The 26,692-nt window shown below is 50.9% G+C and overlaps 1 protein-coding gene and 1 long non-coding RNA gene across 2 annotated transcripts in view; both read right to left on the bottom strand.

The window, feature by feature from the left end:
- Window positions 1–6,107: 6,107 nt before the first annotated feature.
- On the bottom strand, window positions 6,108–7,535 carry LOC116968386. Its single transcript, XR_004410464.1, has 2 exons — window positions 7,494–7,535; window positions 6,108–7,359 (listed from the first exon to the last, which is right to left on the bottom strand). It is a non-coding gene; the product is annotated as an uncharacterized LOC116968386 (long non-coding RNA).
- Window positions 7,536–8,021: 486 nt separating this feature from the next.
- The window catches only part of hnrnpul2 (heterogeneous nuclear ribonucleoprotein U like 2), a 43,760-nt gene continuing 25,089 nt past the window's right edge, over window positions 8,022–26,692 (bottom strand). Inside the window, exons 4-14 of the mRNA XM_033015168.1 lie at window positions 25,941–26,080; window positions 23,558–23,657; window positions 22,298–22,410; window positions 20,208–20,471; window positions 19,333–19,455; window positions 17,246–17,374; window positions 15,652–15,820; window positions 15,324–15,509; window positions 13,599–13,699; window positions 11,975–12,082; window positions 8,022–11,056 (exon numbers count right to left, since the gene is read on the bottom strand). Of these exons, the coding sequence (XP_032871059.1) occupies window positions 10,997–11,056; window positions 11,975–12,082; window positions 13,599–13,699; window positions 15,324–15,509; window positions 15,652–15,820; window positions 17,246–17,374; window positions 19,333–19,455; window positions 20,208–20,471; window positions 22,298–22,410; window positions 23,558–23,657; window positions 25,941–26,080 (1,493 nt within the window). The 3' untranslated portion in view covers window positions 8,022–10,996. The remainder of the gene's footprint in view (window positions 11,057–11,974; window positions 12,083–13,598; window positions 13,700–15,323; window positions 15,510–15,651; window positions 15,821–17,245; window positions 17,375–19,332; window positions 19,456–20,207; window positions 20,472–22,297; window positions 22,411–23,557; window positions 23,658–25,940; window positions 26,081–26,692) is intronic.

Genomic DNA, 26,692 nt, shown 5'->3' with positions numbered 1-26,692 from the left:
TATAGATGGAGCATCTTGGTCAGTGTGAGCGGAAGGGCTGTTTCCGTGCTGTATGGCTCTGTGATTCGAAATACACGTTGATTCCGCTTATATAAAGTAAACGCTCATTTTAACGGACCTATTTATAACGGATTTCGAAAGCCTACCGACTTTCATCGCCAGACCGGACCTTCTGCTGCCAACACCAGCCGTTAGGGTAGCGCAGCGGTAGAGTTGTTGCATCACAGCGCCAGAGACCCGGGTTCGATCCTGACTACGGCTGCCGTCTGTATGGAGTTTGCACGTTCTCCCCGTGACCTGCGTGGGCTTTCCCCGGGAGATTCGGTTTCCTCCCACACTCCAAGAACATGCAGGTTAATTGTAAATTGCCCCTCGTGTGTGTGTGTGTGTGCAAGTAAGTTTATTGGCCAAGTATTCACATACAAGGAATTTGCCTTGGTGCTCTGCCCACAAGTAACAACATGACATACAGTGACAGTTACGAATGACTCAGAAAACACTAAACATTAATAATAATAAAACGTGTGTGTGTGTAGGATAGTGTTGGTGTGCGGGGATCGCTGGTCAGTGGGGGAGGGGAAGAAGGGTCATTGGTTGTAATGGGAGAGGAGGAAAGGGACAGGGGAGGAGGAGAGATGGGAGGGAGGGGAAGGGGGGGATAGTGGGTCGGAAGGAGGGAGGTGAAGAGACGAGGGGAGGGAGGGAGTGGAAGCCATGATCCAACTCACCTGATCGAAAGATAGAAACATAAAAAATAGGTGCGGGATGGCGGGACTGTCATATTCTGAGAGAATGGAGCGGCTGGGCTTGTATACTCTGGAATTTAGAAGGATGAGAGGATATCTTATTGAAACATATAAGATTATTAAGGGTTTGGACACGCTGGACGCAGGAAACATGTCCCCGATGTTGGGGGAGTCCAGAACCAGGGGCCACAGTTTAAGAATAAGGGGTAAGCCATTTAGAACGGAGACGAGGAAACACTTTTTCTCACAGAGAGTTGTGAGTCTGTGGAATTCTCTGCCTCAGAGGGTGGTGGAGGCCGTTTCTCTGGATACTTTCAAGAGGGCTAGATAACGGAGTCAGGGGATATGGGGAGAAGGCAGGAACGGGGTACTGATTGGGGATGATCAGCCATGATCACATTGAATGGCGGTGCTGGCTCAAAGGGCCGAATGGCCTCTACTCCTGCACCTATTGTCTATTGTCTATTGTCTATCCTTCCACAGAAATGGTGCCCAAAATTGCTCACAATATTCCAAATGCGTCCATCCGTTTTTGTATACAAGCCCTCTTGAAATAAATGCTAACATTGAGTTTGCTTTCTTCACTACTGATTCGACCTGCAGATGAACTTTTTGGGAATCCTGCACCAACACATGTTGGCCGGTGTGGGCAAGTTGGTCCGAAGGGGCTGTTTCCAAGCTGTCTGACTATGGTTCAGCGGGTCAGGCAGCATCTCTGGAGAATATGAACAGGTAACGTTTCGGGTCAAAACACTTCCTCCAAAATGTCACCTATTCCTTTTCTCCGGAGATGCTGCTTGACCCGATGAGTTACTCCAGCATTTTGTGTCCAACTTCGATTTAAACCAGCATCTGCAGTTCCTTTCTAAATGTGAGGTTATCCACTTTGGTGGTAAAAACAGGAAACTAGACTATTACCGGAATGGTGGCCGATTAGGAAAAGGGGAGATGCAACGAGATCTGGGTGTCATGGTACACCAGTTATTGAAAGTAGACATGCAGGTGTAGCAGGCAGTGAAGAAAGCGAATGGTATGTTAGCATTCATAGCAAAAGGATTTGAGTATAGGAGCAGGGAGGTTCTACTGCAGTTGTACAGGGTCTTGGTGAGACCACACCTGTATTTCTAAACTAAACTAAATTAAACTAAGCTTACAGTGCACGGCAGAGTTGCTGCCTCACGGCACCAGAGACCCGGGATCCATCCTGTCTGCCAGTGCCGTCTGTACGGAGTTTGCACGTTTTCTCTGTGATCAGTGGGTGTTTTCGAGATTCAAGATTCAAGGGAGCTTTGCTTCAGCACAACAGAACATAGTAGGCATTGACTACAAAACAGATCAGTATGTCCATATACCATTATATACGTATATACACACTTACCTAACCTAACCTCATTGAGATAGCAAAAGCATTTGAGTATAGGAGCAGGGAGGTTCTACTGCAGTTGTACAGGGTCTTGGTGAGACCACACCTGGAGTATTGCGTACAGTTTTGGTCTCCTAATCTGAGGAAGGACATTCTTACCATAGAGGGAGTACAGAGAAGGTTCACCAGACTGATTCCTGGGATGTCAGGACTTTCATATGAAGAAAGACTGGATAGACTCGGCTTGTACTCGCTAGAATTTAGAAGATTGAGGGGGGATCTTATAGAAACTTACAAAATTCTTAAGGGGTTGGACAGGCTAGATGCAGGAAGATTGTTCCCGATGTTGGGGAAGTCCAGAACAAAGGGTCACAGTTTAAGGATAAGGGGGAAATCTTTTAGGACCGAGATGAGAAAAACATTTTTCACACAGAAAGTGGTGAATCTCTGGAATTCTCTGCCACAGAATGTAGTTGAGGCCACAGTTCGTTGGCTATATTTAAGAGGGAGTTAGATGTGGCCCTTGTGGCTAAAGGGATCAGGGGGCATGGAGAGAAAGCAGGTACAGAAGTCTGAAGAAGGGTTTCGGCCCGAAACGTCGCCTATTTCCTTCGCTCCATAGATGCTGCTGCACCCGCTGAGTTTCCCCAGCAATTTTGTGTACCTTCGATATTCCAGCACCTGCAGTTCCCTTTTGAATACAGGATACTGAGTTGGATGATCAGCCATGATCATATTGAATGGCGGTGCTGGCTCGAAGGGCCGAATGGCCTACTCCTGCACCTATTGTCTATGTTTCTAACTCCAGCACAGCGGTGGAGTTGCTGCCTTACAGCGCCAGAGTCCCGGGTTCGATCCTTCCGTCTGGTGCTGCCGGTAGAGTTTGTACGCTCTCCATGTGACCGCGTGGGTTTTCTCCGGGTGCTCCGGTTTTGTCCCACACTCCAAAGACGTACAAACACGCGACTAAAAAAACAAACTGAAAGCTGGAGGTGTATAAAATCATGAGAGGAATAAATCGGGTAGATGCACAGAATGTACGGCGTTGTAGGTTAATTGGCTTCGGTAAAATTGTAACCTAGAGTGTGAACGATAACTGCTGGTGCATGGTGTGATTGCTGGTCGGCATGGACTCAGTGGGCCGAAGGGCCTGTTTTTGCACTGTATCTCTCGTCTAAAAAAATCTAAAGTCTGTTCTCTGTACGACTTTATATAGAAAATAGGTGCAGGAGGAGGCCATTAGGCCCTTCGAACCAGCACCGCCATTCATTGTGATCATGGCTGATCGTCCCCAATCAATAACCCGTGCCTGCCTTCTCCCCATATCCCTTGACTCCACTAGCCCCTAGAGCTCTATCTAACTCTCTCTTAAATCCATCCAGTGACTTGGCCTCCACTGCCCTCTGTGGCAGGGAATTCCATAAATTCACAACTCTCTGGGTGAAAGTTTATTCTCACCTCAGTCTTAAATGACCTCCCCTTTATTCTAAGACTGTGTGTGGCCCCTGGTTCTGGACTCGCCCAACATTGGGAACATTTTCCTGCATCTAGCCTGTCCAGTCCTTTTATAATTTTATGTTTCTATATATTTTGTTCAGATGTATGGACAGGAAGGGTTTTGAGGGATATGGGCCAGATTCAAGGCAAGTGGGACATGTTGGTCCAGAATGCCACTTGGTTAGCATGGACACGGTGGGCCGAAGGGCCTGTTTCTGAGGTGAAGTTCAATTTCCAGCACTTCCCACAATGGTGCGATCTCTTGTCTTGTACATTAACGGTTTATGGGTAGTTGGTAACGGGTGCTGCACCAAGGGCCACTTTCAAGATGGCGGTAGACGGTCGGTGTTGCCAGGACAACGGGCCTTCAAGGCCAAAATTAAAATGTGCTCTGAAGAAATTTGAAACTTTATTGGCTCCAGAAAGGTATCGACTCTGTATACCGCCTCGGTGGTCTACAATCGTTGCACTTTTTGTACTTGGCACTGTGGTGTCAGGACAACAGCCTCCTCTCGAACATCAAAAAAACTAAGGAGCTGATCGTGGACTTTAGGAGGGCACATAATCCGAGGACATACACACCATTGAGGATAAATGGGGATACTGTGGATAGGGTGAGCTGTTTTAAATATCTGGGAGTCCACATCTCTGAGGATATGACATGGACATCACACGCTGCAGCACTCGTGAGTAAGGCAAGGCAGCGCCTTTACCACCTCAGGCAATTGAGGAAATTCAGAGTGTCTCCGAGGATCCTCCAGTGCTTCTACTCAGCGGCGGTGGAAAGCATCTTGTCTGGAAATATTACCATTTGGTTTGGGAATTGACAAGAAGGCTCTGCAGAGAGTAGTGCGTTCGGCCCAACGCACTATGGGAGCTTCACTCGCCCCCCTGCAGGAACTATACATCAGGAGGTGCAACTCCAGAGCCAACAAGATCATGGGAGACCCCTTCCACCCCTGCAACGGACTGTTCCAGCTGCTACGGTCAGGCAAACGCCTCCGTTGCCATGCTGTGAGAACGGAGAGGTTGAGAAGGAGTTTCTTCCCAGAGGCCATTCGGACTGTAAACTCCTATCTCACCAGGGACTAACTCTACTGTTTTTTTTAAAAATTGCTGTATTTTTCCCTTTCTCCTTCCGCCCACAATATTTAATATGTAAAAGAATATGTGATTCTGTTCCATTCTGTTTGTAGATTGTTTCTTTTTTGCACAAAGTCCACGAGCATCGCCACTTTTCATTTCACTGCACATCTCGTATGTGTATGTGACGAATAGACTTGACTTATCGGTGATTGCGCTTATCTGGAGTATGATTTTACTGGATTGTAAGAAAAATAATGTTTTTTATGCTGATAAAGCTCACAACTGTAGGGAGAGGTTGGGCAGGCTAGGACTTTCATTCTTGGAGCGCAGGAGGCTCTAGAGGTGTATAAAATCATGAGAGGAATAGAACGGGCAAACAGTCTTTTACCCAGAGTAGAGGAATCGAGAACCAGACAACATGGGTTTAAGGTGAGGGGGTCGGGGGGTGGAGTTTTAATAGGAACCAGAGGTGAATCTTTTTTTTTTTACACACACACACAAAGGGTGATGGTAGGTAGATGGAAAGAGCTGCCGGAGGAGATAGTTGAGGCAGGGACAACCGCAGCTTTTAAGAAGCATTCATATAGGTACATGGATAGGAGGTTGTGATAGGGTTTCGGCCCGAAACGTTGCCTATTTCCTTCGCTCCATAGATGCTGCTGCACCCGCTGAGTTTCTCCAGCATTTTTGTGCACCTTAGGTACATGGATAGGACAGGTTTAGAGAGGATATGGGCAAACACAGGCAGGTGGGACTAGTGTAGATGGGACATGTCGGTCAGTGTGGGAAAGTTGGGCCGAAGGGCCTGTTTCCACACCGCATGGCTCCACGTGGACAGCTTGCTTGTAATCATGTCTTTCCGCTGACTGGATAGCACGCAAGAAGGAAAAAAAAAAAGCTTTTCACTGTAACGTCAGTACACGCGACTAAAAAACCAAACTGAAAACTGGGGGTGTATGAAATCATGAGAGGAATAGATCGGGTAGATGCACCGAGTCTCTTGCCCAGAGAAGGGGAATCAAGGGCCAGAGGATATAGGTTTAAGGTGAAGGGGAAAAGAGTTAATAGGAATCTGAGGGGTAACTTTTTCACACAAAGGGTGGTTGGTGGGTGTATGGAACGAGGTAGTTGAGGCTGGGACTATCCCAACATTTAGGAAACAGCTACAGGTACATGGATAGGACAAGTTTGAAGGGATATGAACCAAACAAACGCAGGTGGGTGGGTGGTACTTGCCGGTGTGGACAAGTTTGGGCCGAAGGGCCTGTTTCCACACTGTATCGCACGGTTCATTTTGTGTTCAAACCCACCGCCTCCCACTTCCAAAGCAAGCTTAGCATCAATGAATGGTTGAGGCAGAGGCGACATCGGACATCCATCACAGAGCAGGCAGGCCAAACACCACTGTGGACAGGCAGCGTACAGCAAATCTTTTATTTAATGAATTTTTTTTTTTTCAATTTAAAATCTCTTTCAGTTTTTATACTACCTTGACATTTCACTACCGCTAGGCAGCGCCGTGCCCAATTACAGACACAAACTCCATTGAACACACATTTATTATACCAGACAGTCCCACATTTCTGCATTGCCTGGAGGCTCCCGCCCTCCCCTCCCCTCCCTCCACCCCGCCCCGCCCCACCCAGCGTTAAGAAATCGAGAAGTGCGAGCACCAGGGCCAAGGTGGGCGTGCAGCCGTCAGTGTGGCGGTCTATGCCCCCCCCCCCCCCCCCACCACCCTACTGTGGAGTACCTCTTGCCTGCCTCCACTCAGAATGAGGACGGAACAGCTACTACGGTGAAGTGTCAGTTGCGCCTATAGGACTCCGTTTAGGGGTCCAGGTGAATTTTGTGCCTGCTCTCTCTCTCTTTCCCCCTCAACCAGTCTCTGCTCAGGTGGACACAAGCTTGGGCTACGAACTAAGGATTATCCCCCCCCCCCCCCGCCGTGCTGCAGCTGGGAGCAATGGGGCCCCTCTTTGGGAGGAGGTGCGCGCATTCAAAGGCCAACTTTGATCCTGGAGTCAAATGAGGAGGGGGTTGCTGATCTTCCCGATGCATGAGTGGCTTTTGTTCAGAAAGGCATCCTAGAGTGGAGTGGAGGTGGATTGTCTCAAACCGTTGCGTGAAGCAGATCCCTGGGGTCAGCCATAGATTATTTGCCCCGCTCATGAGGCAGGTCCCTGGCTCGGATCAGAGCCAAAACAAGCCCTCCAATTTATTTTAAAAATAATGTACGGAGATAGGCTGCGTGTATTCTCTACTGATACGAGACCGTCCTACCCATTACAAAAGATTGGCTTTACTTTCTTGAGGGGGAGAAGAAAAAATAAATCCCACATGAAACGGAATGAATGACACAAGACGACTGAACGAGTCTTTAAAATGTCCACGTCGTCTTTCCCCACTACACACTGGTGCCATCACAAGCCAGCGGGCTTGCTCTCGGGACGGAGACGGTGACGTGGCATGGTTGGCATCGCCCACTGGGAGAGGAGGGGGCTAGAAGGGCAGAATGGTCGGGTGGATTTCACAGGGAGGGAAGGTGGGTTCAGACCCAAAGCCCACAACGCTGGGGAGTTTTGCCAGAGTGGACAGCTGGCCTGTGTGGGGCTGATCTGTTACAGCTGCTGTATGCTCCAGCCGTGTGTGTGTGTGTGTGTCTGTCTGTGTGTGCGCGTGCATGTGTGTGTGTATGCGTGCACGTGAGTGTGTGTCTGTGTGTATATGTGTGCGCACAAGAGTGTCTGTGTGTGTGTGTGCCCATGTGTGTGTGTGCGTGTGCATGTGTGTGTGCGCACGTGAGTGTGTGTCTGTCTGTGTGTGTGTATATGTGTGCGCGCAAGAGTGTCTGTGTGTGTGTATATGTGTGCGCGCAAGAGTGTCTGTGTGTGTGTGCGTGCGTGTGCATGTGTGTGTGCGTGTGCATGTGTGTGCACGTGAGTGTGTGTGTGTGTCAGTCTGTCCGTGTGTGTGTGTATATGTGTGCGCGCAAAAGAGTGTCTGTGTGTGTGTGTGTGTGTGTGTGAGAACATGTGTGCATGTGAGTGAGTGTGCACACGACCAGGCCACCCCAGGCAGCAAGCAACAACAGCAGCACCAACAAAATATCACTGCTACCCTCCATCATCTTCCAAACAGACTCTATACATTTAAAAAATTGCCATTCGGTGGTGACTACCTTTAAAGGGCAGTTTGGTGGGGGGCCGGGGGGGAGAGAAGCTACAAAATCTAAACCCTGCATCCCTTGCAGCTTTTTCATGCGCATGTGGGAGACGACATTCTGTCACCTCGTCTTCCGCTCGACAACCAAGAACTCTTTTTTTTTAAATAAAAACACACGTACAGTATCTGTATACAACCAGAGTAGAATTTAAGCAGAGTTTTTTGTTTTAAAAAAAAGTTGATAACCAAACAGGACGAGGAGCCAAATGACTGCGCTGAAAATTTCCCAGATACTCCCCTCCCCGCTTACAATCGAATGCGCTTCCAATGTCAGAAATCCAGAGGGTTCTGCCAAGTCTTATGTGTGGAAAGGACAGCCCACGAGAGGGGCTAGGAAGGAACGCCTCACCTCCGTTGTCCCCCCCCTCCCCACCCCCCCCCTCTCCACTGCCCTCCCGGACGACGTGGGAAGAAGGTTCCTTCAACCAACAGATCTCTCTCCTGCTTATCCAAAAATAGCCCCGTCTCTACCATCCCACCCCCCCTTCCCCCACCCCCGCATTGTCGACATTAAAAAGGCTGCAATTAATCGTACAATTAATAAGCTGCAGGCTGCCGGTCGGGAACACTGCGAGTGTTTGTGAAGTAAAATCTTGTGTGTAAAATTAAAAATAAAAAAACAATGCGCAAGGTAAAACTCAAAAATTAAAAAGACGAAATAGCTTGCTGAAAGGCCGTGGCGGGTGACTGTACAGGGTGCAAAGTGGCGGAAATAGGGCCAGGCGTCGCTTCGACGTGCCTCTTTTGTCGTGTCTGACACTCGCCGAGCCCTTCTGGGGAGATTGCTCAGAAGGCTGGTGCGAGTCCCCGCGTCAAAATCTAACAGAAAAAAAAAAAACTACAAACATGGGAGGCGGGCGAAAAGAAAGGAGAATCTATTCCTGCTGAATAAAGCCCAGTGTTCCTGCTCCTGCTCCACCTTGCTCTGGCTCGCACGGCCCGATCTAAATGCTCATCCCAGGCTGGGGTACAAGCGGAGGGGGAGGGAACGGACTCAAACCCCCATCCACTCCTCTGGCCTTGGCTACCAGAACAGGGCAATAGGACTAAGAAGCGTATGGAGTATGGCTAATGGCACGCCAACAAGGGGTGGGACAGACTACTGAGGGGGGGGGGGTCACGACAGTTGGCTTCCAGAAGGCCAGGGAGACCACAAAGACCCCAAGGGCTGTTGTGCAGCTCACCCCGTCCCCTCTCCTCCGGCCCTGGCTAATTGATGAGGCTGGTGGAACTGGTCAAGCGATACACCCGAGTGTTTGTGCCGTCTAGAGTCTGGCAAAAGGCTTCGGAGAGGTACCGGGGGGAGGGGGCGAAAGCAACTGTTGTACAGCTAAGCCCTGACTACCCCTCCAGCCCCGGTTTAATTGAAAAGGCTGGCGGTCGGTTGGCTGGTCAGGCAAACGCACCTCAGTGTCTGTGCCGTCTGGAGCGTGGCTGACGGGATCTTCCTGGCCAATACGGACTGGGGGGGGGAGAGAAAGGCCCGGATGCTTTTTAACAGTCTCCGCTCCCTGTGGTCGATCGTTTCTCTGCTCGCCGCCAGCTTTACCGTCTCGAGTGTGAAGTCAAAAGGAACCCAGCAGGTGCCCGCGCCAGCCCGGGAAGCTGACAGTGGGAGGGGGGTGGGGGCAGGAGCAGGGTGGCAGGATGGGAGGGAGGGCAATGGCAATGGGAGAGATAGTGGTGGGGATTGGGCTGCTGTGAGATGCAGGAGGTGCTGGCTTTGGAAGGGGAAGGGGTAGTTAGAGAGAGAAGGAGGGCTGTTTGAGATTCACGGCTGACAAAAGGAGGCAAGCAGAGGGGCGAGGGAAGTCGCAGGTAGGCCAGGCCAGACCAGGCCCCACCTCTCCCTCCTCACCCCATCACAAAGGCAGCTCAGAGGGGGAGAGGGCGTGGAGTCTGCAGTCAAAAGTGTGTCAGAAGAAACTGGATATTGCTGGTTTACACCGAAGATAGACATTTAAAAAAAACAAAACAAAGCCGGAGCAACTCAGCGGGTCAGGCAGCGTCCCTCCGGAGAAAGAGGAATGGGCATCGTTTCAGGTCGAGTCTGAAGCAGGGTCTCGTCCCAAAATGTCACCTATTCCTTTTCTCTCTCCAGAGACGCTCCACTGAGTCACTCCGGCTTTTTTTTTTAGTCTACCTGAAGTCAGAAGTGCAGGCCGCAACGACTGGCGCTGGGGAGGGGGGGGGGGGAGCTCTCCAGGGTGGGATGGCGCGGTGGGAAAGACGCACAGGAGGAAAGGAAAATGTGCTTTTGGATCTGCGGCTTTTGGTGGACGGGCCCCGTGGGCAAATGTGTCTTGGGAGAGCTGGCGGCACCTGGGCTTCTCGACGAGATGCTTCGGAGGGAGGGGGGGGGGTCTCACAGAAGTTCTCCGGGAGGTCAGAGAGATCTCAACAAGTTCTGGTGCTGTTGGGACAGCCAGGCGTGGCCTTTTCAGATTGGCTTCATTCTAGCTCGCCACTAATCCTGGCCGATCTTCATCAAACTAACGGGGAAAGTCGATCTACCAACGGGCGGAGACGGCTGCAAAGCGAGATGGGGGGCCCCCGACTTCTCCGAGGCTCCGATGGTATTAGTGGATTTTCGGCACAGGCGGACCACCCTTTATTGTCCCGCCCACAACCCCCCCCCCCCCCCAGCCCAAGTCTCCTCGCCGTCTCACCCTCACCCTCTCCCTCCCTACCCCGCCCACTCCCCCAGAAACTCCACCACTGGGCAGGTTCAACGATGGGGAGGGGGAGAAGTCGGCGGGGAGAGGGAAGGGCGAGGGAAGGAAGGAAGGATAGAAAGAAAGAGTGCGGGTAATGTGCACAGTCGCGGCAAGTGTGCCAAATGCATTTTATACATTCCATATTAACTACTGTGGTACGTCTGCCAAGGAAGAAGCTGGAGTGCCCTGGAAAGCCAGGCACCCCCTTTTTTGTTAACATGAGAAAGAATAAAATTAAAAACATAACATCTAAACACTAGCCAAAAAAGGGTTTTTGAGTTAAAGCCCCACAGCCACCTTGCCGCTCCAGTGGAATGAAACTATGTTGGAGGCGGGCTGGGGATGGGTACAAGGTCGCACTCTCATCGGTAGCCGTAGTAGCTGTTGTAGTAGCGGTTTCGCTCGTCGCTGTAGCGTTGCCACTGCAGAGAGAGGGGGACATAGAGACCGCTGTGTTAGATTAGTGTAGCTTAGAGATACAGTGCAGTTACAGCCCAGGCCGATCAGCGATCCTCGCGCACTAACGTTATCCTACACACACACACACACACACGGGACAATTTACAATTATATCGAAGCCAATTAGCCTACAAACCTGTACGTCTTTGGAGTGTGTGGAGTGTGTGGATGGGGGGGGGGGGGGGGGTAAACCGGAGAGTTGGGCCTGTTTGGATTGGATTCATTTTATTGTCATTGCTCTTTTCAGTGCAACTAAATGGTTTAGCCTGCAGTCATAACATCGAATAAATAACAAAACAAACACGCAACACAGTTTAAAGTCCCAAAGTCATTGTCTCTTCCCTCCTTGCTCTCCCCTCTGCGCTGAGGCAATCCAAGCCTCCTTCACACTGTATTACGATGCTAATCAAGCCATGTATGCTCACGATGCAAATCATTGACACAGAGGACAAACAGCACTGAACCTCGAAAATGGCATTGCATCTCCTGTCGCTGCTGGCATTGGGAAGGTGGTGGCAAGAAGTGCGACCTCCAGGACCGTTAGTTCAGTTTCGTTTAGAGAAACTGCGTGGAATCGGGCCCTTCAGCCCACCGAGTCGGCGCTGACCAGCGATCCCCGCACACTAACGCTATCCCACACACACCAGGGACAATTTGCGGGGGGGAGGAAACCGGAAATCCCAGGAAAGACCCCACGCAGGTCATGGGGAGCACGTACAAACTCCGTACAGACGGCACCGTCGGGTTCTTGAACCACCCTGTGGGACGGGGCAACCAGGGCACCGCCACCCCCCCCCCCTCCCAGCCTCTCGTCCTGGTTACGCGGGCAACACGGCGCAGGCTGAAACGTGGGCGGCGGTCGCAACGCGGTCGGTACCCACCTCGCGGGCGTACTCCCGGTAGTAGTCCCGGTTTCGGGGGTTGTCGTAGGGCTGCGTGTAGCCACGGTCGTACTGCTGCCTGTAGCGATCGTAGGCTTTGGGGTAACCCTGTTGGCAACAAGCGGCCGGTCAGTGGGCATTGGGCACGTGATGTGACTTCACCACGAGCACGCTCGTGTGTCCTTTCACCGACTACCAGGACAAAAGGCTAGTTTTTATTTTACTGAGAGCTGGGGAGTGGCTGGAACGTGCGGGCAGGGCTGGTGACACGATAAAAACATAGAAAATAGGTGCAGGAGTAGGCCATTCGACCCTTCAAGCCAGCACCGCCAATACAATCATGGCTGATCATCCAAAATCAGTACCTCGTTCCAGCTTTTTCCCCATACCCCTTGATTCCATTTGCCCCAAGAGCTAAATCTAACTCTCTCATGAAAACATCTAGTGAATTGGCCTCCACCGCCTTCTGTGGCAGAGAATTCCACTGATTCACAACTCACTGGGAGAAAACGTTTTTCCTCATCTTGGTCCTATATGGCTGACCCCTTATTCTTAAACTGTGTGTGACCCCTGGTTCTGGACTCCCCCAACATCAGGACCAATTTGATAGTGGAGTTTAAGAATCGTTTAGACGGGCACATGGATATTCAGCGAATGGAAGTATATGGAGCAGGGAGAGGAGGTTGCTTTAACTTGGCACGGACATTGCGGGCCGAAGTGTCGGCCTCTGTGCCGTACTTGTCAAAGTTCGTCTCTTAAAAGCAGACAAGAACAAACTGGTTAAAGGTAAACCAAGCCAATCTTTAATCGGTTCGTCAGTAAGATCTACAAAGAGCACGAACGTCTTTATTAAAAAGACAACCTGTCCTCCATATTGTGTTCCATGCAATTTGCAAAGTCATTCAGACTTGGCACTGAGCCAATCTTTTTTTCTACTTGACCATGCTTTTGAGTAAGAACGACCCCATTTTGTAAACTATATTAGATTTGACTATTAGCTCTTTCATACGAGTCTGAAGAAGGGTTTCGGCCCGAAACGTTGCCTATTTCCTTCGCTCCATAGATGCTGCTGCACCCGCTGAGTTTCTCCAGCACTTTTGTCTACCTTCGATTTTCCAGCATCTGCAGTTCCTTCTTAAGCTCTTTCATACTGTTCTACTTTCAATTCTACTGCAGATCCATTCCAATAGCCGATTTCCACGGGCAACTTTGCCTGAGGATATTTCAGCACCCCTCCCCCCCCTCCCCCAGACCGTGGCCTCGGTTGGGATAATCCAGAAAGGCTCCAGAACAATGGGCGCCATTTTTCCCCCCCAAAATGGTGATAGACCTGTAATTGAAAAGCAGAACGAACTCGAAGGGCTGAGTGGCCTCTTCCGTTACTGAACACTGTTGGGAGGGGGAGAGACTGGAGTTACTCAGCGGGTCGGGCAGCATCTTGGCAGAAAACCGACGGGTGACGTTTCAGGTGGCCACCTGCAGTCTGAACATCACCCGGCCATTTTCTCCAGAGAAGCTGCCTGACCCGCTGAGTTACTCCAGCACTTTGCGTCTGTCTGAGTCACTCCAGCACCTGCAGTTCATTTCTACGCGCTGCGGGGGCAGACTTTGGTTTGCCTCTTACCTCTCTGGACGCCGGGCTGTTGCCGTAGGCAGGAGCCCAGGCTTGGCTGTATCCTTGCCGATCGTAGCTCCTGTTGTCCCACCTGGCCATGCGATTGCCTCCTGTGGACACACAGACACACCGTTAGTGGGGCGGGGGTGGACGTGTTACACAAAAAGGCCAGAAACCATTAGGGCCAGCACGGTTCACAGGGGTTGAGTTCCAACTACACCAGCCCCACCTGCCTGCATTTGGCCCATATCCCCTGAAACCTGTATCTCTCTAATTGTGGGGCTAGTTTTTTTATCTTGCTAATAAAGTAGTGAAGGTGTGCAGGGTGGTGGCAAAGGCTTTTAGATCGGCTCATGGAAGAGCAAGGAATAATGGGATATAGATCATGTACAGCAGCACGGTGGCACAGCGGTAGAGTTGGGCCACGGGTTCGATCCCGACCGCGGGCGCTGTCTGAACGGTGATTCTACCTTCTCCCTGGGTTTTCTCCGAGATCTTCGGTTTCCTCCCACACACCAAAGACGTACAGGTTTGTAGGTGAATTGGCTTGGTATATGTATAAATTGTCACTAGTGTGTGTAAGATAGTGTAAGTGTGCGGGGATCACTGGCTGGCGTGGACTCAGCAGGCCGAAGGGCCCCGTTTCTGCGCTGTATCTCTAAACAAAACTACTTGTGGCAGGCGGGGGTTTAAACAAACCCTTGCACCCTCGTGCCTTTGGAGCCGTGATGGACTGCGCCAACTTTGGATCACGTCGAGCTTTCGAGCACTGAACTGGGCAAGTGAGTCACGTTCCACCCCTCTCTTGTACCTGCACCTCACAGATACTGGAAGGGTCTTGGAATATCAGGAGATGCGTCGGGGTGTCGGGGCTTACGGGGAGAAGGCAGGAGAATGGGGTTGAAGGGGAGAGTTGGATCAGCCATGATTAAATGGCGGAGTAGACTTGATGGGCCGAATGTCCAATGACTTGTGAACTTATGATACACAATCTGTTGGCAGGGGGAGTGCTGGAGTAAGTCAGCTGGTCAGTCAGCAAGGATATAATGTTGAGGTTTCATAAGGGGCAGGTCAGGTCCACATATGGAATATTGTAAACAGTTTTAGGTCCCATCAACCTTGTTTTCCGGAGATGCTGCCTGTCCCGCTGAAGTACTCCAGCACTGTGTGGAGGTTTGCTTTTGGAATATTGAGATCAGTTTTGGGCCCCCATATTAGTTTAGTTTAAGGTAGACAAAAGTGCTGGAGAAAATCAGCGGGTGCAGCAGCATCTATGGAGCGAAGGAAATAAGCAACGTTTCGGGCCAAAACCCTTCTTCAGAGTTTAGTTTAGAGATACTGCGAGGAAACAGGCCCATCGGTCCCGAGACCACGCCCACCAGCGATCCCCCCCCCGTACGCTCGCACCGTCCCACACACTAGGGACAACTTACAATGTACAGAAGCCTAGTTAACCTACAAGCCTGCACGCCTTTGGAGTGTGAGAGGAAATCAGAGATCCCGGGGAAAACACAGGGAGACCGTACACACAGCACCCGACTCGACCCAAAACGTCACCCATTCCTTCTCTAGTGTGATGTTGCCCGTCCCACCGAGCTACTCCAGCTTTGTGTCTATCTCCCCCCCCCCCCCCCCCCCACCACCTCCCCCCCCATGCCCAATGCAGTCGATCGGGCCCCCTCCCCCCATCCACCTCCCTCCCTCCCCACAACCCAGTGCAGTCGAGCGGCCCACCGTAGTTTCTGTCGCGGTCGTTGCGGTTGCGGTAGTTGCGCCGGTCCTGCCGCTTCTCCTGCTGAGACCGGGCTTTCTTCGCCTCCTCCCTGTATTTGTTCATCAGCTTGCTGGCCGCCTCCTTCTCCAGCTCCACGAAGGTCACCTTGTCCAGGAAGTCGCTCGTCTCGGGAAGCGTGAAGTTCACTGCAAGGAGGAACAAAAGGGAATGGGGGTCAACTTTTGATTCTGCCCCACCGCGCAGGCCGGAGACCCCGAGCCCATCCAGCGAGGGCGACTGCCCGCCACACTCCCGCCCCGCCCCTGCCCCTGCCCACCCCCTCCTCACTTTTCATTTCGTGCAGCACAAACTCGGGCAGGTCCTCGCTCTCCTCGGCGAGCCGCAGCTTCATCCGGGCTTTCCAGTCCTCGTCGCTGGGGCAGATCACCACCGCCTGGCGGGCAAAGCCCGTGAAGGGCGTCATCTTCCGCCGCTGGGCCGAGCTGTACACGTTGCTCTGGAGGGGGGAGGGTAGCAGACACGAGAGCCGGTCACGAGAGCCGTCTCCAACACAGCGGCGACAACGGCTTGGGGCGAGAGGGGAAAGATTTAATAGGGATCGGAGTTGCGGCTCGGGTGTCAGGCAACCAGAGTGTGGAAACAACCAACTTGCCCACACTGACCAAGATGCCCCAGTTACACTAGTCCCCCACCTGCCCGCACTTGCTCCATATCCCTCCAAACCTGTCCTATCCATGTACATCTCTAACTGTTTCTTACACGTCGGGATAGTCCCAGCCTCAACTACCTTCTCTGGCAGCTCGTTTCATACACCCACTGTGTGAAAAAGTTACCCCTCAGATTCCTATTAAATCTTTGAACCCATGTCTTCTGGTCCTTGATTCCCCTACTCTGAGGGAGACTGTGCATCTACCCGATCTATTCCTCTCATGATTATGTACACCTCTATAAGATCACCCCTCATCCTCCTGCACTCCAAAGAATAGAGACCCAGCCTGCTCAACCTCTCCCTGTAGCTCAGGCCCTCTAATCCTGGCATCCTAGTTCACTCGATTCCCCTACTCTGGGCAAGATTCTACCCGATTTATTCCTCTTATGATTTTATACACTATGAGATCACCCCTCATCCTCCTGCGCTCCAAGGAATAGAGACCAAGCCTGCCCCAACCTCTGCCGAGAGCTCAGACCCTCTAGTCCAAATCAAACATCTATCTATCTCTACCTTAAAAATATCCACCGACGTGGCCTCTACAGCCTTCTGTGGCAAAGAATTCCACAGATCCAACATTTGTCGAGTGCTGAAGGAAGTAGTTGAGGCAGGTACTATCGTGACATTTGGACTGGGCCACACTGGGACTGTGAAAAGTTGGAGGGATACGGGCCAAATGCAGGCAGAGACTACAGGACAAAGCTCACAACAAAAAACAAAAAAAGCAGCACGGTGGCACAACGGTACATCGCCAGAGACGGGGTGGAAGATCGCAACCTTCATGTGGTCCGCCCTGTTTCGACTAATGCAATCAACTCGACGTGCACAAACGGAAGATCAAATAGAACAAGTTGTCCAACAACTTTAGGCTGTGCACGCCACACGAAAGAAGAAGATCGCCAGAGACCAGAGTTCGATCCTGACTACGGGCGCTGTGTGTACAAAGTTTGATCTGCGTGGGTTTTCCCCGGGCGCTCCGGGGTTTTCTCCCACACTTCAAAGACGTGCAGGTTTGTTGGTTAATTGGTTAAAAATTGTAAATCGTCCCTAGTTTATAGGATGGCGCTAGCGTACGGGGTGATCGCTGGACAGCGCGGACTCGGTGGGCCGAAGGGCTCGTTTCCGCGCTGTACCGCTGACCTAAAATAATTGTTAGATTCAGCGGTGCTGGCAAACACACTAACTCTTCGAGGGGGGCAGTAGGGCAGGTACCTGATCGAGGATGTAGTTGCGTTTCTTGCAAGCAGCGACCTGGATCAGTCTGCTTAAGGACTGGGTTGCTTGCTGGATGAGTGTGTTCCGATGCGCCAGGCTCGCAGCCGGACCATCCTGCCCTTTGATCTAAAGGGAAGCAAAACAAGAAACAATGTGAGCTATTCACCAAAATCCCCCCCTCTCCCGACTGCAACTTCCCTGGAAAATCCGGACACAATATGCGCAGATTCACCTGTTCCTGGCTGGAGAAGAATAAGGGGAAAGCCATTTAGAACGGAGGCGAGGAAACTATTTTTCCACACAGAGAGTTGCGAGTCTGTGGAGTTCTCTGCCTCACAGGGCGGTGGAGGCCAGTTCTCTGGATACTTTCAAGAGAGAGCTAGATAGGGCTCTTAAAGATAGCGGAGTCAGGGGATATGGGGAGCAGGCAGGAACGGGGTACTAATTGTGGATGATCAGCCATGATCACATTGAATGGCAGTGCTGGCTTGAAGGGCCGAATGGCCTGCTCCTGCACCTATTGTCTATTGTTATAGGAAAGTTAGATATACCTGTTCCTGTCTGGTTGTCATGAGTTTGATATAGCTCTTAGTGCTAACGGAATCAAGGGATATGGGGAGAAAGCAGGAACGGGGTAACCCCCCCCCCCCCCCCGATTTCTCCTGCCTTCTCCCCGTAATATTTGATGCCCTTACTAAACAAGAATCTGTAATCTCAACTTTAAAAATATCCATTAACTTGGCCTCCCGCAGCCGTCTCAGGCAATGAATTCCACAAATCCGTCTGAAGAAGGGTCTCACTTCACTCTGACAGTGGAGGAGGGCCAGGACAGAAAGGTCAGTGTGGGAATGGGAGGTGGAGTTAAAGCGTTTAACATTTTTCCTAGATCTCCATTCCCTTTGTCATGTTTTCACACCTTACACCGCCTTATCTATACACTTCCTTATCTATGTCCCTCCCTTTTATCATCAGTCTGAAGAAGGGTCTCGACCCGAAACGTCACCCATTCCTTCTCTCCAGAGATGCTGCCTCACCCGCTGAGTTACTCCAGCATTTTGTGTCTACCTTCGATTTAATCCAGCATCTGGGGTTCTTTCTTCCACATCAGTTGAACCCTATCTCCGTGATATTGACGGCTGCATCAGTGCTACTTCCTGCCCCCATGCAGAACTCATCGACTTCATTCACTTCACTACCAATTACCAACCTGCACTCCATCACCTTCCCCCACCCCCATTTCTCGATCCCACCGTATCCATCACAGGAGATACACTATCGACTGATGTCTATTGTAAACCTACTGATTCCCACAACTATCTAGACTACACTTCTTCCCACCCTGCTTCCAGCAAAGACCCCATCCCCTTCTCCCAATTCCTCCGTCTATGCCGCATCTGAACACAGGATGGTGTTCCATACCAGGACATCCAAAACAGTCTTCAGGGAATGGTCGTTCCTCCCTTCTATCATCGACGAGGCCCTCACTCGTGTCTCCTCGGTACCCAGCAGCTCTGCGCTTGCTCCCCCTCCCCCCCCAGCACCAACAGGGTAAGAGTCCCCCTAGTCCTCACCTTTCACCCCATCAGCTATCCCGTTCAACACATCTTCCGACAAAATTTTCACCGCTTTACTGGATCCCACCACTAGTCACATCTTCCCGTCTCCACCCCTTTTCGCAGGGACCGTTCCTTCCGCAACTCCCTGTCTAATTCATCCCTTCCCACCCAAACACCCTCTCCCCAGATACCTTCCCATGCAACCGCAGGAGATGCAGCACCTGTCCCCTATACCTCCTCCCTCGTTACGTTAGGCAGAGGTTGATTTGCACCTCCTCCTATCTTATCTACTGTATGCGCTGTTCCAGGCGTCAACTCTTATACACCAGCAGTTGAGGCAGATACTAGAACAACATTTAAAAGACATTTGGGCAGGTACATGGAAAGGAAAGGTGTGGAGGGATATGGGTCAAACGATGGCAGGTGGGACCAGGAAGGGCATCTTGGTTAGCATGGGCAAGTTGGGTCGAAGGGCCTGTACCGAACTGTGCGACTCTGAGGGCAAAATTGAAAGCTAGCATCTCTTACCCTCATCCTGTCGAGAATGTTGAGGGTTCCCAGGATGGTGTATCTTTTCTCTGGATTCTCTTCCACGTGCTTCTTTAACCAGGTGGTCTTTCCAACCCCTGGCATGCCAACCATCAAGAGAACCTGGAGGAGGAAGGGAGTGTTTTAATGATCACCATTAACTTCAATGCTGTAACATGGACGCCCTAGAGATCTGGCCTTTCCCACAGTAACAAAATTGCACTTTTAGAGATCCAACGTGGAAGCAGGCCCTTCGGCCCACTGAGTCCATGCTGACCAATGATCACCCCGTACACTAGTTCTATCCTACACCCTAGGAACAATTTACAAAAGCCCATTAACCTACGAACCTGCAGGTCTTTAGGATGTGGGAGAAAAACATAGAAAATAGGTGCAGGAGTAGGCCATTCGAGCCTGCACCGCCATTCAATATGATCATGGCTGATCATCCAACTCAGTATCCCGTGCCTGCCTTCTCTCCATACCCCCTGATCCCTTTAGCCACAAGGGCCACATCTAACTCCCTCTTAAATATAGTCAATGAACTGGCCTCAACTACCTTCTGTGGCAGAGAATTCCACAGATTCACCACTCTCTGTGTGAAAAATGTTTTTCTCATCTCGGTCCTAAAAGACCCTTATCCTTAAACTGTGACCCCTTGTTCTGGACTCCCCCAACATCGGGAACAATCTTCCTGCATCTAGCCTGTCCAACCCCTTAAGAATTTTGTAAGTTTCTATAAGATCCCCCCCTCAATCTTCTAAATTCTAGCGAAAATGACCTAAAGTGGGAGGAAACCGGAGCACCCGGAGAAAACCCACGTGGTCACAGTGTGGACGTGCAAACTCCACACTGTAAGTACTTTCTGTACTTACTTCACAGGCATCCCGGGTCTTGGGTCCAATCGCCCCGCGAACTCTGTCCTCCAGGGCCACGTTCTGTACAAGAGTGTAATCCTCTGGGACGGGCAAGAGTGGCTCCTCCTTCTGACCAAAGTTGCACTCGAGTGCACAGTTTTTAGTCAGGACATGGGGGAACATGGCCCTGTCGGCCAAAGACTCCTTGCCGACGGTGAAGGCGACCCCGAGACACGTGCCGTTCAGTGCAAAGGAGAGTTCCACATCCTCGCCATCAAAATTCTGCGAAGCAAAAGCAAGAAACCAACCCGTTAGGGAAGAAGTCCGGCTGCTCCCACTATTCTAGGGCGACACGGTGATGCAGAAGTAGACATGCATCTACTTCACCTTCACCATCTCCATCATGGTCTGGTTTGGCTCAGCCACCAAGCACGACATCCGGAGGCTTCAGCAAATCGTTCAATCAGCTGAGAAGGTTGTTGGCTGCAACCACCCCCCCCCCCCCCATCGACGAATTGTACACTGCAAGGGCCAGGAAGCGAGCGGGTAAGGTAATCTCTAAACCCCTCTCACCCTGGCCACAAACTCTTTGAAGCACTTCCCTCTGGAAGGCGACTCCGGACTGTCAAAGCCGCCACAGCCAGACATAAAAACAGCTTTTTCCCCCACGAGAAGTAGCTCCACTCAATAACCAAAAGTCTGTAGCCTCCTTTTGCTCTGGTATTTTATTTCATTCACATCTTAAACTATAATGTTTTATTCTTAATGGTTTACTGTATGTCATGTTGTTACTTGCAAGCGGAAGAGAGAGTTAGATATAGCTCTTAGGGCGAACAGAATTAAAGAATATGGGGAGAAAGCAGGAACGGGGTACTAATACAGGATGATCAGCCATGATCATATTGAATGGTGGTGCTGGCTTGTAGGGCCGAATGGCCTACTCCTGCACATATTTCTATGTTTCTATGAACCCCGTGTTGTCCCTGCTCTGGAGTGTGTGATAGGACAGTATTGATGGAGAAACTAGGAACTGCAGATGCTGGTGAATACACAAAAGCACACAGTGCCGGAGTAACTCAGCGGGTCAGGCAGCATTTCTGGAGAATATGGATGGATAGGTTTTGAGTCAAGACCCTTCATCCGAATGGACTTCAGTCTTTACTATCTTCTACCAAATGAGTGATTCAAATGGCAAATTGTAGTGCAGAGGCTTTATAAGGCACTGGTCAGCCCAAATTTGGAGTATTGTGAGCAGTTTTGTGCCCCATATCCGAGGATGGATGTGCTAGCACTCGTGCTGGAGAGGGTCCAGAGGAGATTTACACAAACGATCGGGTTAACATAGGTTGAGCGTTTGACGGAACTGAGCCTGTTCTCGCTGAAGTTTAGAAGGATGAGGAAGGACTTCATTGAAACCTGCAGAATAAGTGAAAGGCCTGGATGGAGGATGTCTCCACTAGTGGGAGTCTTGGGCCAGAGGGCGTAGCCATGGAATAAAAGGAATTTAAGACTAAGGGGTCAGCCATTTGGAACGGAGACGAGGAAACACTTTTTCTCACAGAGAGTTGTGAGTCTGTGGAATTCTCTGCCTCAGAGGGCGGTTCTCTGGATAGTTTCAAGAGAGAGCTAGATAGGGCTCTTAAAGATAGCGGAGTCAGAGGATATGTGGAGAAGGCAGGAACGGGGTACTGATTGGGGATGATCAGCCATGATCACATTGAATGGTGGTGCTGGCTCAAAGGGCCAAATGGCCTACTCCTGCACCCACTATCTATTGTCTATTGACGTACCTTTAAGAAAAGGAGGCGTTTCTTTATTCAAATGGTGGTGAATCTGTGGAATTCATTGCCGCAGAAGACTGCGGAGGCCGAGTCAATGCATAATTCTTAAGGCAGTGACGGACAGGGTCATGAACAGTAGGGGTGTCAGGGGTTACGGGGAGAAGGCAGGAGAATGGGGTTGAGAGAGGGAAAGGCGTAGATCAGCCGTGATTGAATGGCGGAGTAGGCTAGATGGCCTAATTCTGCTGCTATCACTTATGAACAAACCAGAAAGCAAGTTGATTCCTAATGTTAATTGTGAGGCAGCTTAATGTTAACAGTACTCACAGCAAAACAACCGACAACATCATTTTCACCAAAAGTCTCCCCGTACTTCTCGAACGCGGAGTTGCTCCATTTTCTCCCAGCTCCGTCGTAGCCAAAGGAAAATTCTGATTCTCCTGAAGCGGGATTAGTGGGAAAGGAAATGTGTAAATAAAAACAAGCTGAGACAGGCAGCCTTGAAACAGTGTGAAGGAAGGATGCTGGTTTGCACGGAAGATAGTCACAAAATGCTGGAGTAACGCAGCGGGACAGGCAGCATCCCTGAAGGGTCTCGACCCGAAACGTCACCCATTCCTTCCATCCAGAGATGCAGCCTGTCCCACTGCCTTACTCCAGCATTTTGTGTACCTTCTGCCCTGGGTCAGGTCGGGGGTGTTCCCCCCACCACGGGTACCATGTAATCCCGTGCTACCTGTTCCATGGTCAGATAAGGGCCTGTCCAACTTGCATGCGATTGCGTGCGTTTGGCGCGACCAAACGGAAGCGGAGTTCACGCTAAGCTCGCGCGTGACGTCATTTGCGTCATGCTGACCAATCAGCTGGGCAGGAGGCAGGCCGACTGAATTTGGGCGTCGCACGGCGTCAGGCGGTGACGTCATCATGCAACGCCACGCCGGGCGGTGACGTCATCGCGCAACGCCACGCTGTGTACGACCGCAATGTGCCTGCGTGCCGACAGGCCGTTGGCGCGCAAAGATTTCGGCCACTGCCAGAATTTCGGAGCCCCGCGCGTTGTCGGGACCAGCCCCGCACAACTCCGCGCTTCTAAGTGGGACCGGCCCCATGCGGCCATACGATGCCCGTACGCCTCAAGCGACCACGAGGTCGCGTAATTTGCGAGCCAAGGTCGCGCAAGTGGGACAGGCCGTATAGTCGGCTACTAAACCGTCTCCCCCACCTGGTTAGCCAGGTGAGGAGGGGGGATGTGGACCCCCAGCAGGACCAAAAACAAGACCTGTCAAAGGGCGGATGAGCTTCTAGCGAGCCAACGGCCATCCACACTTCAGTAGAAGTTGCGATCTCTGTTGTTTACATAGCATTGTAAGGAATGATGTTAGAACACACACACACACCAAAATCCTACACTTCCAGAGGCGGAAGTCTGCAGGAACTGGAGGACGGGGATGTGTGGTGCGTCCGTCACCGTTCCCGTCGGAAATCAGCGCCACTGCGTTGCTAATGTTTTCAACGGTGATGAATGAATCTGCCTTGGAACAGAATGGGGGAAAGCACACGACATGTACAGAGCCCTGGCCCACTTACCCAGCTGCAGCCCGGAGCTGTCCAGTGACCACCCCACACGCATGACATGATGTTCATTTTCAGTCTCGGCCGGCTGCTTCACGGGGAACTTCTGGGTCATCTGGGATTAAATTTGAGAAAGTAGCCGTTAAACGCGGACTCACCAACGGCGAACGCAATTGATATTTCCTCACCACCAACTCAACTTCCCACAAGGTCATGTCCACCCCTCTGATGTAACAAGGAACTGCAGATGCTGGTTTATACCAAGGACAGACACAAAATGGTGGAGTAACGCAACCGGAGCACAGGAATAATTGCCTCTTCTGCACCAACTCGGAAGGTACAGATAAAGACAAAAATTTGCTGGAATAACTGTGGGGTTAGGCGGTATCTCCAGAAAAACAGTGGTGAGCTTTCGAATCAGGATCCTTTAGACTTTCGTGATACAGCGCGGAAACAGACCCTTTGGCCCACTGAGTCCATGCTGGCCCCAGCAATCACTAGCACTACCCTGCACACTGGGGACAATTTACAATTTTATCAAAGCCAAGTAACCTATAAACGTGCACGTCTTTGGAGTGCGAGAGGAAACTGGAGCACCCGGAGAAAACATACGTGGTCACAGGGAGATCCAAAACTGCGTGCAGACATCACCCGTAATTAGGATCGAACCTGCGTCTCTGGCGCGTTAAGGCAGCAACTCCACCGCCCTCCTTCGGACTCAAAGAATTCCTCCAGTCTGAAGACATGGAACTTCCCCGGCCCATTTTCTCCGGAGGTGCTGCTAGACCCACTGAGTTACTCCAGCATTTTGTGTCGGCTGCAGCCAGCTGCTACTTCATCTCGTCAGCAACCGTGTAACCCGGAAACAGGATCTCAAGTGCTTGCACTTTAGGAAGCACACACTTCAATGGGGGGGCAACACGCTCCACACTGCCCAGCAGAGACGCTGGGTTTTAAATCATTCTCACAGTGCAGTTCACGAAGGCGAGACAATGGATGGACTCTGGAAGCTAATCTGTTGCAGCGGCAATCTATCTAATGACCCCATCAACTACCCCCCTCCCCCCTAAAATGGCATTAAACCAAATGAATGGTGAATTACAAGACAATCTGCTACATCTGCATGTAGCAATGTCACAACATTTTGAGATTTAAAAAATCAAGTCTGCAATTTATCCCATCAGGTAAAGCATAAAAATAAGTTATATTTGACACCTAATTCATTTTCATGTCTTCAGTATTAAAAAAGTTATGGCCATTTTCATACTCGGAAATTAGCATCTTGTTCCCTATTGCTTTTCCATTTAGGCTGTGGGCCGAGCATCAAAAATGTGTCTAGAAATCGATTTTCATGACCCACGTCACAGAGCTACATGAACTTTTCCACAGATTTAGATGAAATATAATTGAGTAAGATGTCATAACTCGTCAGTGCCAAAAGTTGCACATTCTGAGGGCTTTTGACTGTCCTCGATCACAGCTTTTGAGTTAAGTCAATGAAAAAGCAGATGCTAATTTCAGTATGAAAATGGCCATAACTTTTTTAATACTGAAGATATGAAAGCGAATTAGGTGTCAAATTAAACTTATTTTTATGCTTTATCTGATGGGATAAATTGCAGACTTGATTTTTAAAATCTGAAAATGTTGTAACATTGCTACTGCATGGGATTAATATATCTGCAGTTCCTTCCTACACATTGGATCAAAGCAGCAGGCAGTGCTCAGCATCTGAAAGCCTCGACTGTCTTGATGTTATTTTAGACAGTTATAACCTCTTTCCCCAGGGTGAGAGTGTCCAAAACTAGAGAGCATAGAATATAAGGTATGGGAGGAGGGGGGGGGGCGGGGGGGGGGGGATGTGTGGGGCAAGAGAGTAGCGGGGGCCTGGAACAGGCTGTCAGGAGCGGTGGTGGAGGCACATACACAGTGGCGTTCAAGGTTGGACACACTTGGGATTGTTTTCTCTGGAAGGTTGAGGGAAGACCAGATAGAAGTTACGAGAGGCAGATTTGGGATAGAACCCGATCCCCAGAGTCAAATTGTCCAGCACTAGGGGGCACAGCTAGTGAGAGGGAGGGGGGGATGGAGTTCAATGGAGGTGTGCGGGGCCAGTTGTTCTTTTACACAGAGAGTGGTGAGGGCCTGAAGGGCACTGCCAGGGGTGGAGTTGGAGGCAGATCCGATATTGGCATTTAAGAGGCTTTTAGGCTGGCACATGAAAGTGCAGAGAACAGAGAGAGATATGGATCATGTACAGGCAGATGAGATTGGTTTAACTCGGCATGGACATTGTGGGCCGAAGGACACGTTCTTGCTCCATGTTCAGTGCTGGGGAGCTGGAGCACTTCCGACAGGGTCAACAGAGTGGCACTGCCGTCCCCCAACCTGGACTCACCTTCACCTCGAAGCAGACCTTGCCCTTCGTCACGCCGTAGGTAGCCCGCGCACCACCCCAGAGGTAGACAAACTTCTCCGGGAAGAGGGGCTGCCCACCATAGCGGTCTTTCGCCACTTGGAAGTGGAGGTCAGAGTTATCTGTTCAAAGGGAAGCAGAGATGAAACAGTCGGCATTTCCCCAAAGCATCAGGGCTCTTGGGTATAACACCAAACCAGACCACGTCTACGAGAGGTAGAGACAAGGATACTGCAGATACTGGTTCACAAATGACGCAGGGTGCTGGAGTAGCTCAGCGGGTCAGGCAGCATCTCGGGAGAACATGGACAGGTGACGTTTCGGGTCAGGTCCCTTTCTCCCGGCCCGAAACGCCACCTCTTTCCACAGTTCTCCAGAGCTGCTGCCTGACCTGCTGAGCTACTCCAGCGCTTTGTACCTGTCCATGTTCTCCAGAGCTGCTGCCTGACCCGCTGAGCTACTCCAGCGCTCCACATCGCAGCAAAGGTGGAGATATCCAAAACAAAAAGTGCGATTTAAGACCACAGGTCAGAAGCAGTTGACTGCAATCACCAACAACGGTCTCAGTGGCTCAGTTGTCGGTCAGGGTAGAGTTAAACTCGCCACAGTTACAGGTCCGCCACCGATATTCCGGCAACAGGTGGTCTGGCACCTCCTTTACTCCGGACAAAATTACCAGAGCACATTTGAAATCCCCCCCGAAAACATGGTGCTCACACCGGGTGAGGCAGCCA

This window comes from Amblyraja radiata, chromosome 45, assembly GCF_010909765.2.
Source record: "Amblyraja radiata isolate CabotCenter1 chromosome 45, sAmbRad1.1.pri, whole genome shotgun sequence".
NCBI classification, from domain to species: Eukaryota; Metazoa; Chordata; class Chondrichthyes; order Rajiformes; family Rajidae; genus Amblyraja; species Amblyraja radiata.
This window is presented reverse-complemented; position numbering and strand designations above follow the sequence as displayed.